The sequence below is a fragment of the Perissodus microlepis genome, chromosome 2, assembly GCF_051167445.1.
Source record: "Perissodus microlepis isolate ML-2025 ecotype Zambia chromosome 2, ASM5116744v1, whole genome shotgun sequence".
Taxonomy (NCBI): Eukaryota; Metazoa; Chordata; class Actinopteri; order Cichliformes; family Cichlidae; genus Perissodus; species Perissodus microlepis.
In genome coordinates this window covers 10,188,726-10,204,413 of record NC_140462.1, presented here as the reverse complement: position 1 = coordinate 10,204,413, position 15,688 = coordinate 10,188,726, and the positions used below count along the sequence as shown (strand labels likewise).

At 38.0% G+C, this 15,688-nt stretch overlaps 1 protein-coding gene across 1 annotated transcript; it reads left to right on the top strand.

Annotated features, from left to right (window-relative positions):
- The first annotated feature begins 115 nt into the window (after nt 1-115).
- cnot6a (CCR4-NOT transcription complex, subunit 6a) lies at nt 116-14,618 on the top strand. Its single transcript, XM_084944818.1, has 12 exons — nt 116-370; nt 1,358-1,479; nt 1,780-1,966; nt 2,342-2,427; nt 2,964-3,068; nt 3,271-3,339; nt 4,190-4,347; nt 5,717-5,871; nt 7,378-7,532; nt 7,750-7,983; nt 9,280-9,482; nt 9,637-14,618. The coding sequence occupies exons 2-12, from the start codon at nt 1,368-1,370 to the stop codon at nt 9,850-9,852; spliced, it is 1,680 nt and encodes a 559-aa protein (XP_084800944.1). The 5' UTR covers nt 116-370; nt 1,358-1,367; the 3' UTR covers nt 9,853-14,618.
- Nucleotides 14,619-15,688: the final 1,070 nt, after the last annotated feature.

The window sequence follows — 15,688 nt, the reverse complement described above, 5'->3', positions numbered from 1 at the left end:
TTGTCATTGTGTGTAATTTACTTCCACACAGATGCAAGCATTACATCATTATGCCGATAGAGTACAGAGTCACAATACGTGATAATCATTGTGCTTGATTGAGCATGATTTCTAGATAAGCCACAGTAAAGTGAATAATGGTATTTTGTCGCTCTATCTCATGGTCCATCATTCCTCACTTGATATTTATTGTGGTTCAACAGCTGGTTGGACCTTCCACACGCTGACCAATAAGATCAGGCGCCGTTATCGGCACAGGAAAAAAAAAATCCTTACAGTCGCCATGATACAGCAGCGGAAACGGGTGAGAAGTAGCTAGAAAACAAAAGAGAACACGCAGTCGTCCTCGCGATTTGGTATGCTCTTGCAGGTAAAAATTGAATCCTTTCTGTTATAACTCACCCATTTTCACCCAATTGACCAAAATCTTATGCGGAATGTTAGAAGTGCTGCCGTAATTTTCCGAAATAACACTTATTTAATAGGAAGTGGTCAGCTTCACATAATTAGGATGTTAGCTTTTAGCCAATAAGCTAACACAAGCTAAGCTAAATAGCTCAAAATTGCTTTCAAGTCCAGCTTTGTCGCTTTGTGTGCATTGGGTTCCTCTCTGTTTATCTTCGTGATAGTGCTTCTTGCTAGTGGAAGCTAGCTAATGACAGCTAACTAATACGTTGTTGCGTGGCCTAGTGTTTATGCGCAACTCAGTGCTTTGCTATTATATAAAGCGAGACTGCATGGTGTCTTTTAATATTATTTAGTGTATTATCCATTTACCCACTTGAAAAGGGCGTTAGCGTCGGCTAACTGGTAAATTTTGTTTGTCTGTTTTCCGTCGTGCTAGTTAGCAAGCGAGCTAGTTTGTTAACTAGCGTCTGTTATGTATAGTTCGATAGCTGCCTAATTAGGTTAAGCTAGACTAATCAGTTAACGTCACTGAGAGGAAAAATGTGCTAACCTAATTTTTAAAAATGTGGTTTTATTATTGCACAAATTAAAGCTTCACACTGTTAAAAGCCTAGTTTTTCAAGTTGGCGTGGAAAATATGGCTCTACAGTTGTAATTATTTTACGCTGTTAAATTATGTAACTCAAGCGAAATCACGGTCTTTATAGGGAGCTGTTGACATTTTAACAGCTCCATATGAAGGAAACGCATTGCTTTATAATCAGTAAACGGAAACTTATGACTTTAATCACATCTTGGTGGTCGCTACAGTCACCTGGGCTAACCTGATGAGCGAGACACATCACTTCAAACTTGCTTTGGATTATTTCAGGCTACATTTATGAGCTTGAACTTAATTTTTAGTATACTTTTAGTTGTTGGTGAATTAAAATATAAATTATTTCTCTAGTGTTATAGGAATGCCCAAGGAAAAATATGACCCGCCGGATCCCAGGCGGATGTACACAATTATGTCCAGCGAGGAGGCAGCAAATGGGAAGAAGTCATACTGGGCTGAGCTGGAAATCAGTGGTGAGTATCTCACGGTGTTTGTGCTTGTGTAGATAAATCATTTGGGGGATTTTAAATTTATTTTCCTTTCACATATTTTTTTTCCATTGCTTTGCACAGCTGCACACAAGTAATTACTAAATCCTCACTATCAAAGAGAAATATTGCAAACATGTTTTGGGTTTTTTTTCTCCACTGTGAAATCAGCTCACCTTATTCATATCAATGGGGAACAGTTTTCTTTCACATTTATCTTTGTGAAAATGGCGTTGGATTCTTGGACTTATTGTCCTGTTTGGCCTTTTCCTGTTTTCGCCACAGGCAGAGTAAGGAGTCTCAGCACAGCCCTGTGGTCTCTGACCCACCTCACTGCCCTGCACCTCAGTGACAACTCACTGTCACGCATCCCGCCAGACATTGCCAAACTACACAACCTGGTGTACCTGGATCTCTCATCCAATAAGATCAGGAGCCTGCCGGCAGAGCTCGGCAACATGGTGTCTCTCAGGTAAGTGATAAACCTGTATCCTAAATTGGGTTATAAAGAACTATTTTCTTCATACCTTATTTTAATAAATATATATATATATATATATATATATATATATATATATATATATATATATATATATATATATATATATAGCTGCAATGACCAGCTGCTGATTTTTACCACTGTTGTCACTCTTGTCCCATCTGTTGAAATGTCTCACTTTAATTTAAAAGGCTACATTCATAATCATTTTAACACTGTCAAGTAATGCTTGTATTTTTAAATGACGACATTTGGAAAATGTTTTTGAAAGACAAAGATTTTTATGTATTTATTTTTAATCTTAGAAGTTTAGTTTCTAATGATCCACTTCCCATCTGCCCTCCACAGGGAACTGCTTTTAAATAACAACCAGTTGCGGGTTCTGCCATTTGAATTGGGGAAACTCTTTCAGTTACAAACACTGGGGTTGAAAGGTGAGTGGCTCTTCAATGTTTTTGTAGCCATTCTGGACTGGAAATCCCTCCATTTTATTATTTTTATTTTTTTTTATTTCTCTAAGAATGCAGCAACAGTAGAGGGTGAATTGGCAGTGGTGGCAACTGATGTTTATGTTATCATTTTCTTCTGTTATTAAAGACAAACTTGAAATAGGGTCATACACGCTGTTGTTTTAGACAGAGTAACTCCTGTTGGCAACATTTCATTGCATGTACAGTAACCTAACAAGTGTTCCACTTGAGTAACATTATCCTAATTCCCTCGTGTGGGTGGGTGGTTAGGGGTTGTACATTTTCAGTGAAGTACATGGTTAAACACGTGTACAGTTCAGACTCAAGCGGAAATGAACAAATGCTCATTGGTAATGACATGTACAAAATAAATATATCCTTTTTTTTTCTGTCTACATTTATTTTATTTTTTTTTCCCTCCTATGTTTAGTTGGGGGCCCAGGAGGTCTCGGGTAGGGGAAACACTGATGATTTAGCCTGATTTGCTTTTCCTTCAACAGGAAACCCACTTGCACAAGAAATTCTGAGCCTCTACCAGGAACCTGATGGCACGCGGAGGCTGCTGAGCTACTTGTTAGACAATCTGGCGGGGGCTATAAAGCGCAGTGAGTGTTCTCTCTCTTGCTTTTGTGAGAAGTTTCAGCATATGTTGTCATTTTTACTGAAAAGGTAAATCAGTAAGCAGGCTCAACAGATCATGTAGTGTGTGTCGGGTTTTTTTTTTTTTTTGTTTGTTTTTCTTTAAATAAATCACTGTTTGACAATATCATGTTGATACCTATGCTGAACCATTTTCCATAAACTCAGTGCCAACAGAACAACCCCCACCCCGGTCGTGGATTACACTCCAGGAAACTGATCGAGCACGGCCCTCGGGTAAGAACAAAATACACACAACATGACTTTGAACAGAAGTACCTGTATGGCTTTTGTCTTGTGTGGTTGTGAGTTTCAGGATGGTATGCAATGCAGTGATCAGTTGAGCACTATGGCTTTAAACCACAAATATTTGGTAGATCCTAAAAGAGCAGTTCAGACTGCAACTCATTTAGACAGCTCAGACCTGTTAAAGATGTACACTGCGCACAAGTGTCCTCGTAGTAGTATACAGTCCAGAGAAGACTGCGTCATCAGGTTACAACAGTTGGTAGTGGATTTGTAAACGATGACATCAAGTCTGGAAGCTACAGTTATGTAAAGTACAAAGTTTGCAAACCAAAGTTGGATGTAGTTTAGTATGGATCCAGCTTGCACCCATATAAACTGACTGCCATTCGCATGTATCTGATCATCAAGAAAATACCCAGTTTGACACAAACATGCTGAATGTTTCCTATGATCTGAAAGGTGCACAAATTTATAATCTGTTTGGTGTGAAATTTAGTGCCGCCCCTCTTTCTAGAGCAGAAGCTCTACCACTTGTGTTTAGTCTAGTGTATAAGCATTGTTTCGGTTGCTGAAGCAAAGCAAAACAAATGAGTCAAAAAGAACGGCTGATCTGATTCCTGGTTTGAAGATGTACTGGTAGTTGATTTTGGTGCTTTCTGTAATGATGAGATTTACTTAGCATTTTTATTTTCTTTTACTGTTGCAAGCAACTGCAGATTTGTGGTTCTGTTGTTGTTGTTGTTGTTGTTGTTGTTTTTTTTAATGAATTTTTAATTGTAACTGTGTGCACAGTTTGATAAGATGTTTTTGTTTGTTTTTCTCCTGTTTGTCTCCTCAGCATTGTTCTCTGTGATGTGCTACAATGTGCTGTGTGATAAGTATGCCACACGTCAGCTATATGGCTATTGCCCCACTTGGGCTCTAAACTGGGAGTACAGGAAAAAATCCATAATGCAGGAGATCATGGGCTGCAATGCAGACATCATCAGCTTGCAGGTGAGAGATGTCAAAGTTTCTTTCACTGTCTCTTAATTGTTTCCATTTTGTTTTCTATCAAATGGATCCAAGAAATTGGTCAAACATTTTCTCATGACCACACACAAACACAAAATTCTGTCACTCATTATTTTAACAATATCTCATTTAAACTGTTATGCTAACAGTCTAATAAGAGTACTATGTTCAGTTGACAGTTGTGAAAATTGTGATGTGTTCAGTTTAATGGACAGTGTCAACAAATTGCAAACTTTTCTTTTGTGGTTGAGTGCTTAGATTAGACCTTTGTTCGCAGCTAAATATTCAGGTGCTTCTATTGGAACTAGTGATCTTCATGTGTTTGTTAGAGGCCTAATTAATTATGTTTTTATCCATTTGTTTGTTATCCATGTTATTTTAATTTTTTTTTAAATGCACCACGTTAGCTCTGACGCCACCTGTTCATTATAAAGACACCACTAGATGGGTTTTTATTTGCTTTGCAACCTGTCAGCCCTTAGGACCGCTGAGGGGTAAAGACAAGCACATATACTGAGTGAAGCAAAACTAGTTTTGCACTATGTTTTGTTATGGATGTAGCAGCTATTCTTGGGAGGGGTCATGTCGGCTAAAAGGCAAAACTATACAAGCTGGAGAGACTTGTATTGGTTTCTGGGAATCTCTTCCAAGGCTGGCCCATTTAATTTAGTGCATGATCATCAGTACTAAATTGACTACCAGTTCTAATAATCAGAGATTTGTGATGTTTTCAGATGATACTTATTCAATGGACATGTAGGTTAAATTATATTATTGTCTTACTTTCCTTGAACCTGAATCTTCTGTTAGCACTTTCAGTTTTATTATTTATCAATGTTGTAATCTAGTTTTTACATTTTACATTTGTAAAAATGTGTAAGCTCAAAACCAGATTTTAAAACAGAAAAGACTTTAATATGTAAACTCTAGTCTGCGTCAAATTAAAATGTTATACTTTTTTGTGAAAAAAAAAAAGAGAGAAAATCAGATAAAACATACAAACAAAATGAGTTTTGGAAATTTTAGATATAAAAGAATAAAAAGGTGGGAATAGTATTGCATTTCAAATGTGTACATACCCCAAGAAGTGTTAATTGGGAGCTCTTTAAATTATGTCTTGCACAAAGATGTTTCTCCTATTCATCAGTGTCATCCCCAAAGATCACCATTAGTTATTATATTGTGCAGATTTTCATGGCTATTTTATCACACGCTGTCTCTTACCCATCCTGTTAATAGATGGCTAATGTAGCCAGATGGCCTTATATTTAGAGGGGGTTAACTGATGTACTTCCATGAATAACAGCCTTTCCTGTTCACCCTGGAACTTGTTTTTTGCTATTAATTGCAGGAAGTTGAGACAGAGCAGTACTACAATTTCTTCTTGCCAGAGCTGAAGGAGCAAGGATATGACGGGTTCTTCAGTCCAAAGTCACGAGCCAGAACTATGTCTGAGTCAGATCGAAAGCACGTGGATGGATGTGCAATTTTTTACAGGACAGAAAAGTATGTGTTTTTGTCCTGTGGCAACTATTTCTTGGTTTAAGAATAGCTCGCAGTGATTTGAGTTCCTGTGGTGAATTAGATTGAAACTGCTTCACTATATTCACTAATACTTGTTAGCCAGTGCTTAGTGATAAAACAATCTCAATTAAACCTGACGTCACCTACTGCTGTTGTCTGAGTGACCGATGTTCCTTTTGGGTTGTCTCTAGTGTCCACAAAGTGGATGCAGTAGTTCTCAGAAAGAAATGAAATATCATGTTGTAAACCTTTCACTCAAAATCCAGTCTATTACACTGGGACACTGTAACCTATGCTTAAGTATTGCTATGTATATCTTATCAGTTTAACTACACTTCAAAGGAGAAAGTCTATTAGGTTTTTATTGTAGTCTCCAGACAGTGATGCCATCAGCCGTATAATGCAATTACCAAAAAGGCTAATCTAGCTTTAGCTTAACTTAAAGTTTAACTGTTGTTTTCAACTTGAAGTGAAACTATTCTTTTGGTATGTGTAGTTTTGTTTCACTCTTTAGTGGTTAATGTAGTTTGTCTTTAGTAATGCTTGCATTAAAGCTAAAAGGTTTATTCATATAGCACCTAATAGTAGTAATGTTTTTATCACTGTCAAAAAGTTCCATCATGAAGACAATATGTGCAACAAACGGTTAAACTGAAACCATAAACCTTTTAACATTTTGTTAAAACTGTTCTAGAAACAGGAAAAGCTTTACATGTAGCTTTTATTAGCATTCAAATAGTAGCTCACCTCCAGTTGTCTCTTTTAGAGAAGTTGTGATTTACCAGAGAATGCACACAGTCAGTGAGGTTTAAAAGAATAAATAATTATATAATACACACCATTCATGTATAATTTTAACCCCAACCTCTCAGGTTTGAGGTCCTGAACTCCTTTAGTAAGGTGATCAAAAGCTTCTGATAGCAGGACCATGAAATGAGAAACCTTACCTGATTGATATTTGGCTGCTCTCACATCCAGATCATCATCTTGGTTCTTCTAACCACTTGCACTCTTGTGCTTTCACAGTGACCTGAATTTTTGTGTGAATCATCATAAATTTTTTATGAAACCTGGGTTCCCAAACAAGGCTGAGCGGTTTTCAGTTAGTTCCCAAGTACCCAAGTCTAAAGCCATCCAGTTTTGTGTAGAGTCAGAGGAAAAGTATGCTTATTTCTTTGTAGCATTCAGACCGATACAATATTTATGGATTTTGTTTTTAATTTTATTTTAGTTTGATTGCAAACAATATGTCGGTGGGTAGGCTCTATTCATCAGGCTGTGCATTTTGAACTGGACCCCCCAAGGCAAGACTGCCAGTATCGCACAAAAGATGGTCCACAATAGCAAAGTCTTAACCCTGAATGTGAGAAATGCCAAATATAAGTCAGGTTTTGATTTCTATGGGCCTCTTAATACTTTTCTATTTATTTCTGCTCATCTCTGCTTAGAAAGTGTTTTAAGTTGTTCTTTTTCCCCGTTGGTCTTTAGGTTCAGTGCAGTGCAGAAGCACACAGTGGAGTTTAACCAGCTGGCCATGGCTAACTCCGAGGGCTCAGAGGCTATGCTGAACAGGGTGATGACAAAGGATAACATTGGGGTAGCTGTACTGCTTGAGGTCCGCAAAGAGATGATGGAGCTCTCCTGTGAGTAGACAGTTAAGATCAGACAGTTCTGCCCTTTGTACTACAAATTCATCTTCTCGCTGAATTTTATTCAAGAGAGGTATTGCAGAGGATTTTGGTGACGATTATACCAAGGGCAATGTGTTCAGTTTGTCCTAATGCTCTTAGTACCCCTGTGCCCTGTTAAACATGCCTGTTAATATATGCCCCACCCTTCTTTCTCTGCCACTCATTTCAGCTGGTAAGTCTCTCCATGGCATGGAAAAGCAGCTGCTCCTTGTAGCCAATGCTCACATGCACTGGGACCCAGAGTATTCTGATGTCAAGCTGGTCCAGACCATGATGTTCCTGTCAGAGGTGAAAAGCATAGTGGATAAGGCCACACGCAGCCTCAAGTTGTCCTCTGTCTCTGGCGAGACTAATGCCATTCCACTGGTGCTGTGCGCTGACCTCAACTCCTTGCCTGACTCGGGTAAGTAGGAAAGAGCTGTACTCGACCTGCTCTTACGAAAATGTTTTATTTAGAGTTCACCGATTGTTCATAAAATTAAAATAAAACATTTTTTTAAAATAAATTTAAAAAAAGTTTTTTTGTTTTTTTTTTTGTATTATAAAGCTTAGAGCAATGTTTCTACAACTTTGTACTCATTAAAGCCTTGTTGCATAAATACCACAACGTAAAACAGTAGTAATTAAAAATAGAGAAGTATTTGTAAGGATCTTTTAGTATCTCCTAACAGTGTAATCTGTCATACCATTTACAAAATATTTTTTCTAATATAATTATTTGGTGTATTTCTAAATCTTAAATAATTAAATAAATAATACTGTTGGAGTTGTCTTAGGACAATACTAAAATATAATACCAAACAGTGTTGCTCTTCAGGTGTTTATGGCCACAGTTTATTTATCTATTTAATTATTTATTCTTATTTTTGTGGGTCTATTTTGTTTGTTTAGTCCCTTAAGGGGGGCTTGATGTCTTACAAAAAAAAAAATCAGAACATGAAGTAAAAAAAGTGGATAAATTCCACATGATTATTAAGTGGAAAATCTAATTGCCAATAAAGGGATACATTAAGTCAAAGGTTTTTGTTTGTTTGTTTAAAAAAAAAAAGCATGATAAATTAAAACTGTCCAGTAAAAATTGTACAGTGGTTAAAAGACTACTTTTAGCCTATTCAGTGGTTATGCTTTATTCTTCTGACACTTGGGCACGTTACCCTTCATGCCAGGCAGGTTTGAGGGTGTTTGAGGTGCCTCCAGTGAAGTGCTGAGTTTATGTTAACAGCTGGTTAACGTTGTTGCTGCCGAACATATCTCAGTGAAGCGAGTAAAGGATGGTTAAATATGGCACGTTTAAAGATGCTGACAACCTTGTTTTGCCTAATTTTCTCTTGCCTTGCAATTGAGAATGGGTTTGATTATAATTGGATAAATACATGAAAATAATTGTTTGGCATTCATAAAAACATAAATTGCATCAGTATTTGCCTTTTTGTGGTGGTGAACAGAATTGTTAGCCTGCTCACTGCATACAGTAGTGCAATATATTTTTACTATAAGTTTTTTACTATAATCAAATTTGAGTTGAAATAATAATGGAGTCTCACAAATTACTTTGCAAACTGTGTATTTTTTCTTAACTAATAAATGTTCCATGTTCCACCTGTTTTAATTTTTAAAAATATTTTCATAGTGGGCTAAGTTGTCGTCGTCATCTGTTTTTTGTTTTTAAATGCTGATGGTTCAGTTCTTCTCTGTTCAGGCGTAGTGGAGTACCTGAGTACTGGTGGAGTGGACTGCACACACAAGGACTTCAAGGAGCTCCGTTACAGCGACTGTCTGACCAAATTCAATTGCAATGGCAAGAACAGCACGTCTAATGGCAGGATCACCCACGGCTTCAAGTTAAAGAGCGCCTATGAGAACGGCCTGATGCCTTATACCAACTACACCTTCGATTTTAAGGTAATTACACATATGTGATGTTTTGGGGGTTTTTTTGTTTTTTATATTAAATGTATTTGTTTTTTGTTTTGTTTGTTTTTTTTAAACGATATTGAGGACCAGTCTGTTCTTACACAAAACTGTGCAAAAGTCACTTCTCTATTTCTCTTCTCAGGGTGTCATCGACTATATTTTCTACTCGAAGCCTCACCTGAACGTGCTAGGTATCTTGGGCCCTTTGGACCACCACTGGCTTGTAGAGAACAATGTCAGCGGCTGCCCACATCCACACATCCCCTCTGACCACTTCTCCCTCTTTGCTCAGCTGGAGTTGCTCCTGCCCAACCTGCCCCCCCAGGTGAATGGGCTCCATCTGCCAACACGCAGGTAGTGAGACCCTGCCTAACCACCAGGGGGAGCCTCTCCCTCTCAACCCTCCTCCTTCCTCCCACTACCAGCTCTTCCCTCCACCAAACTGAAGGAGGAAGACATAAAAACACAACCTGTAAAATATTCATACAGTGAGGTCTGGCTGACAGGGATTTCGTATAATGTTATAGATATTCTATATTTTTCTTTTGTTTTTTTTGTTTTGTTTTTTAACTGCTCAATTCAGTCCTGTTCGTGTACCATATTTTGTTTTTGGACTCCCCTTTGTTCTCAAGATCCACCAACCCTACACACTTTGCTTCTGTCTTTTAAAATGAGAAGGGATGGTAACTCATTCATATTTGTCACTTAGGGCACTGTTTGGTTTAAGAGTGAGGGGGGATACTTTTTTTTTTTTTTGGCTGAAGGAAATTACTTTCCACTGAAGAGCTCCATGGCTGATGGTCTGCATGTCTGTCTGTCCTGTATAAACCTGAAACCAGCAAAGACAGCAGACTTGTCAGTCTCAATACTCCATCCTTTGCTTGTGCTAGTTCTCCCCTAGACTTTCGGCAGCCAGCTTACATGATCGGTTTTCTAGGATACACACATTTGTTGAGGCAGATGTGTTGGGATTAGAGCAGCTTTTTGCTGGTAGTTTAAGTATCCCAGGAGGCGGATGTAGCGCAGCTCGTATGAGGTGAGATTTCCTGCTGTCATTCTGTGGTGCTGAGGCCTTTTGTGTAGTCATGGCCTCCCGTGGTGCTACAAGATAGTCTACACCTCTGACCCTGGACCTGGTACTGCTACCAAAATCCACAGATGCCTAGAAAACAAGAATCCCGAGCTTAGGTTTGATGTTTCACACAGATGGTGTGTAGTGCTGAAAAGCCACGATGTGAAAATTTGATAGACGCTACCATCCTGTTTGCTGACAATTTCACCCCAGCCTGTATAGCTGTTAGGTTAGTCTTGTGCTTAGGAGCTCATGTGGCCCATGCGTCACCTTTTTCTTTTTTGTTTTGTTTTTTTTGACCAAGCGGTGAGGGGATTTAGGCTGATGGGCAAAGCGATTGGGGGGGGCTATTACCAATATTTGTCTTGATTGCTTTTAGGGCAGGGACAGCGAGTAATGGCCGATACACAGGAATAAAACCAGCATTCCTCTCACTGTCAGGAGTTGCCATCCAGCTCCACACACGCCACACACACAAACACAAATAAACACACCCACCACACAGGTAATTTGCAGGCAGATCTGTAGCACTGAGGCCAGTAGTGACTTTCCCCAGCCATAAATTCCATACACAAAGCCGTGGTTTTTTTTTTTTTCACAAGTGTTTGTACAGAATAGAAATCTAGACTCAGTCTTTACATGATTGTATATGAACCACAAAAGACCTGTTTTCTGGCGTTTTTTGTACGAAGAGTAAATTATGATCAGTAAATTATGATCAGAAAAAAAAAGATTGTATTGTAAACTAAGGCTAAATTTTTATCCAGTTAATGTTGAGATGAATTGATATTACCAGCTTGTACAAAAGACGTAAGAAGAGATTGTTCAAGGCGTTCGCTGTCACAACTTTGCACTTCCTTGAGATTAACTGTAATTAATGCATCAGTATATTTTTCCCCTTTCTCTCTGCAGTTTTTTTTTAATGATTTGCTGGCATTTGCTGATATGTAAATAGACACTGAGTAAACTGTTGCTTCTTGCCCATTAACAAAGCCATTGATCCACACCGCTGCCATCACTTCTGACAAAAGGACACGCAAGGATGAGTTACATCTGTTCATTTCTATAACTTGCTCAATAGTGATGTAACTGGCAAAACCTATATAAACCCCACATATATGTACATCGTGCCTCACTGTAGCAGTTGACGTTGTCTTGCACTATTTACATGCGACGAACGCCTGAACAACCTTTTCTCCTTTTATTTTTAAATACTGTTGAGACATTTGTGAAGATTTTATGTCCTTTTTGGTTTTTGTTAATGTTTATTTTCCTTTTTTTATGAGCTGTGACAATGTTATGATGTGTATATCCTTGCTATTCATTAAGCTCTCTAGTAATCAGGTATGCTTTCACTACCAACCCTTTCTCCTTTTCTTAGGAACATGAGTAGGGTTTCCTGTCTTTATAAATCCACTCATGTTTTGCTCTCTTTTTACACAGCTCCATGCCCCCAGAAACGCATAGCCCCTAGCTTTCCCCTGCCCGGCCACAAATTTAAACCTCCCTAAGCCTGTCCATCAACCTAACACCTCTCACCCTAAACTGCCCATCTTGGACTTTAACCTTTCAACTATCTTACACAAGCTGCATCTTTTAATCCCCTTTGCTCAACCACTTTGTATAGTTTTCCTACCCTTGTTACTGCAGCTATAGTGCCATTTGTGGACCCGCCCCTCCCTCTATAATTTGGAAAGGGTTGAAGGTCCTCCTTTCTCTGCGATTGGATAAACAAGGGATGAGGGTCAGCAAACTTAGGATGGGCTAACCTGTTGCTTATGAATTTGATACATCTTTTAAAAAAATGAATTAAATCTGTCACAAGCAAGATGGCTACTTAAACAGTCATGCTTTTATACAGATGAGAAGCACTTAGTAGGTTCATATGCAGCTTCCCTCACTCCCTTCCCTGTTGTATTTGTAGTAAAGATCTCATTACTTTAAATGCATTGAAATTCAGGTTTTAAAGTGAGAGGGAAGCACCTAAATAAGAAGAATAAATTTGGTCCCCATCTCTTTTTTTTTTTTTAAATAATTTTTTTTAATGCGTATTTTTTTTTTTTTTTTTTTCTTCTTTCCTGAATGGCATTAGTATTGTAGTAGATTCAGAGGGTAGCTTTTTTTTTTAATATTCTTTTTTTTCTTTTTCTTTTTTTTTTTTTTTTTTTGTAAAGTGTGAATAAAAGATGTATCTCATGTTTCCTTTCTAAACAGATTGAATTGTGTTTGTTGATGTGTAAATCATGAATTCTACGATGGTGTTATGTTTGCTACGTTGTTTTTACTTAAACTCAATTTTTCTTTCCCCGTTCGACTCATCCCATCACAAACCAAATCCTCTGTAGAAATCATGAGACGTAGTCTTTGATGGGTTGATCAGAAGTTGAATGTTCTGGATAATACCTCCCACAGTGAAGGATGGAGAGCTTACTGGTGGGGCTAAAAGGAAAAACAAATCCCTGCATCATTGGTAACAGCACGACTTTGAGCGCAGGGATATGCAGTTTTAATTTTTTCTTATTATTTTACATTTCAGCTTTATTTTGGATCTTGCATGGCACTAGCAGGAGAGTGCTAGTGCTTGTAGGTTAGGGCAGCAGAGCTGTCTTCTAGTGGCTGCAGTTCAGTACAAAAAACATCTTATTTTTTATTTTTCTTTCTGTGTCTTTCGATTCTTTTGTGAGAGGTGTAAAACATGTTTGTAAGATTAAGCTAATGATGTGCCGCTAGACTGGTACTGTGATGATTTGAGTACTACTAGTCCATCTCATTCTGTTCTCGTGCATCACAGTGGTTAAATCTGTCAAACTAGTTAGCTACTATTGACAAAAACGTCCTCTTCATCATTTCTCGTTAAACCACAGATGGCGTCAGACTGAATCTTGTCAAATCAAAGCTGAGTTGTGACAACCTGTAAGCCCCAGTGACTAATCACTTTTTGGCTTTTCCTTTTTCTTCCTTGTTTCATTTTTAGGTGTAAAGAGATTTTAAAAGTTTTTTCCCCTGTATTTTTTCTTTCTAACCTTCTCCCCAGGCTGCGTCTCTTTGTATGGGTGCACACCAAAGCTGCTCGTAGTTCAGTTCTCCAGTCTAGATCCAGTTCAGGGTTTTGTTTTGGGGGGGTTTTTGTTTTTTGTTTTTTTTTTAAATCCAGCTCATAGTTTTCATGAAATGTAGGGCTGTAAGGAAAACGAAGCACTTTTGTCCTTTTCCTGAACCGCATATTTACCCGTTTTCAGTTTGAATTCTCAACCTGACGGCTCATTTCAGATGCATCCCCCTTTTTTTTTTTTTTTTTTTTTTTTTTTATTTGTCCTAAAAACTTGGCAATAATACCCAGAAACATTCAAACACATTCAGATTTTCTTTAGATGTTTACCTGGAATATGTAGCTATTTCATCTTTCACAGTGTGGTTGTTTAATTATTTTTAAGACTCCCATCTTTACCCTTCCAGGTTACCTGAACAGCATTTTTTTTTTTTTTTTTTTTTTTTTTTTTCCCTCCTTTTATCATCCATCTTGTATATTTACTCATCTCCTTCTCCCTGCCAATTTAGTGGTAGTTGTTCAATGATCAGGATTGTCTTATCTGTAGTCAGCTGAGTACATATATTGATCTGTGTCACTGTGTTTATGCACTGGACCAACTATTGTTTACCATTCATGAAATACCAGCAAAAAAAGGAAGAAAAAAAAAAAAAAGACAAAAACACTTGCACAATGTTGTAGAATGTCCATTAACCCAGATGAGAAATCAAGGCAGCTGTTTTCAAATCAACACATACTGTTTTAAAATGAAACTGAATGGTAAACAATGCTTTCCGTTGTACCCCCTTAGCCGTCCTCTCAGTTCTCTTTGGTCTAGTTTTTATTATTTTTCGTTTCTTATATTTTTATTTTTTTCTTTGACTACAGGTTCTGCTCGTTTCCTTTACACCTACCTATGTATTTTCCTACTTCTGGTTGAAAATAAATTCTGTATTATCTGTTTCAAGCCGTGTCACCTCTTATTCTTTGCAATGGATATTGGAAAATAAATTCTATATCTGTTCTCCTTGTCGTGCCTGCTTTTTTTTCCTCCCGCCTCCCAGCCTTTCTCAGGTTTTGGTTAACACTTGCGTATTTCTGTTCCTCTTCCTCGGCTGGTGACTTCATCAGATGTTACAGATGTTGCCAACAGGAGATCACTGGCTCAGATTATATATAGTTTTCTCACGGCTCCACACAGTCGGAGTCATTCTGTGGTGGTTTCCATCTGTACCATTCTTGCGAATATGATCTCAGAAACGCTGAGGGTGAAGGGCACTTTGACCTGTTGTGTTGAGACTCCTATACGCTAAATATAATTCAAAGGTTTAATTATGAAGGAAGAAAGTCAGAGATTATATTTTATATTATAGCTTAATGTTATAAGCAATTTGTCAGTTATTTATATAACTTGGGAGAAAATGAAGCAATTTTGTCTTCTGAAAAGCGAAAGTGCGGTCTGCCCATACTGATTTTTTTTTTTTTTTTTTTTTTTTAACTTGTAAGAGACCCCCATCATTCATTTTTCTCAAATTCCTCTAGTCCACCACCTCACTGATGATGAGCTGTGTATCATCACTTTGTTGAACCAGGCTCAGAGAGTGGGGGCTCTGAGCCTGGTTCAACAAAGTAATGATACACAGCTCTGCTGGAGGTTTCTTCCCATTAAAAGGGAGTTTTTCTTTCCCACTGTTGCCAAAGTGCTTGCTCATAGGGGGTCATGTGATTGTTGGGTTTTTCTCTGCATGTATTATTGAAAGGATCTACCTTACAATATAAAGTGCCCTGAGGCAACTGTTGTTGTGATTTGGTGCTGTATAAATTGAATTGAGCTTAACTGAATTAAATTTGCTGTCCCCTCTAAATACCTCAGCATGCAGCCGTTATTGCCTCAACCGCTGGCAATAAAAGTGAGTACACCCCTAATTGGGCACAATTTAGACATTTTCAATCAGCTGTTTTCCCTTCCTGGTGACTCGTTAGTGTTACAAGGTCTCAGATGCAAATGGGGAACAGGTGTGTTGAATTTGGTCACAGGAAGTTCAACATTGCACATCATGGCAAAGAATTCTCAGGATCTGGAAAAAAAAATGC

Excerpts from the sequence above, each read along its gene's own strand:
- cnot6a (XM_084944818.1), top strand. The coding sequence starts at position 1,368 with ATGCCCAAGGAAAAATATGACCCGCCGGATCCCAGGCGGATGTACACA. Across the intron at positions 3,340-4,189 it reads TGATCGAGCACGGCCCTCGG|CATTGTTCTCTGTGATGTGC; the intron begins GTAAGAACAAAA and ends TTGTCTCCTCAG. Across the intron at positions 5,872-7,377 it reads ATTTTTTACAGGACAGAAAA|GTTCAGTGCAGTGCAGAAGC; the intron begins GTATGTGTTTTT and ends GTTGGTCTTTAG.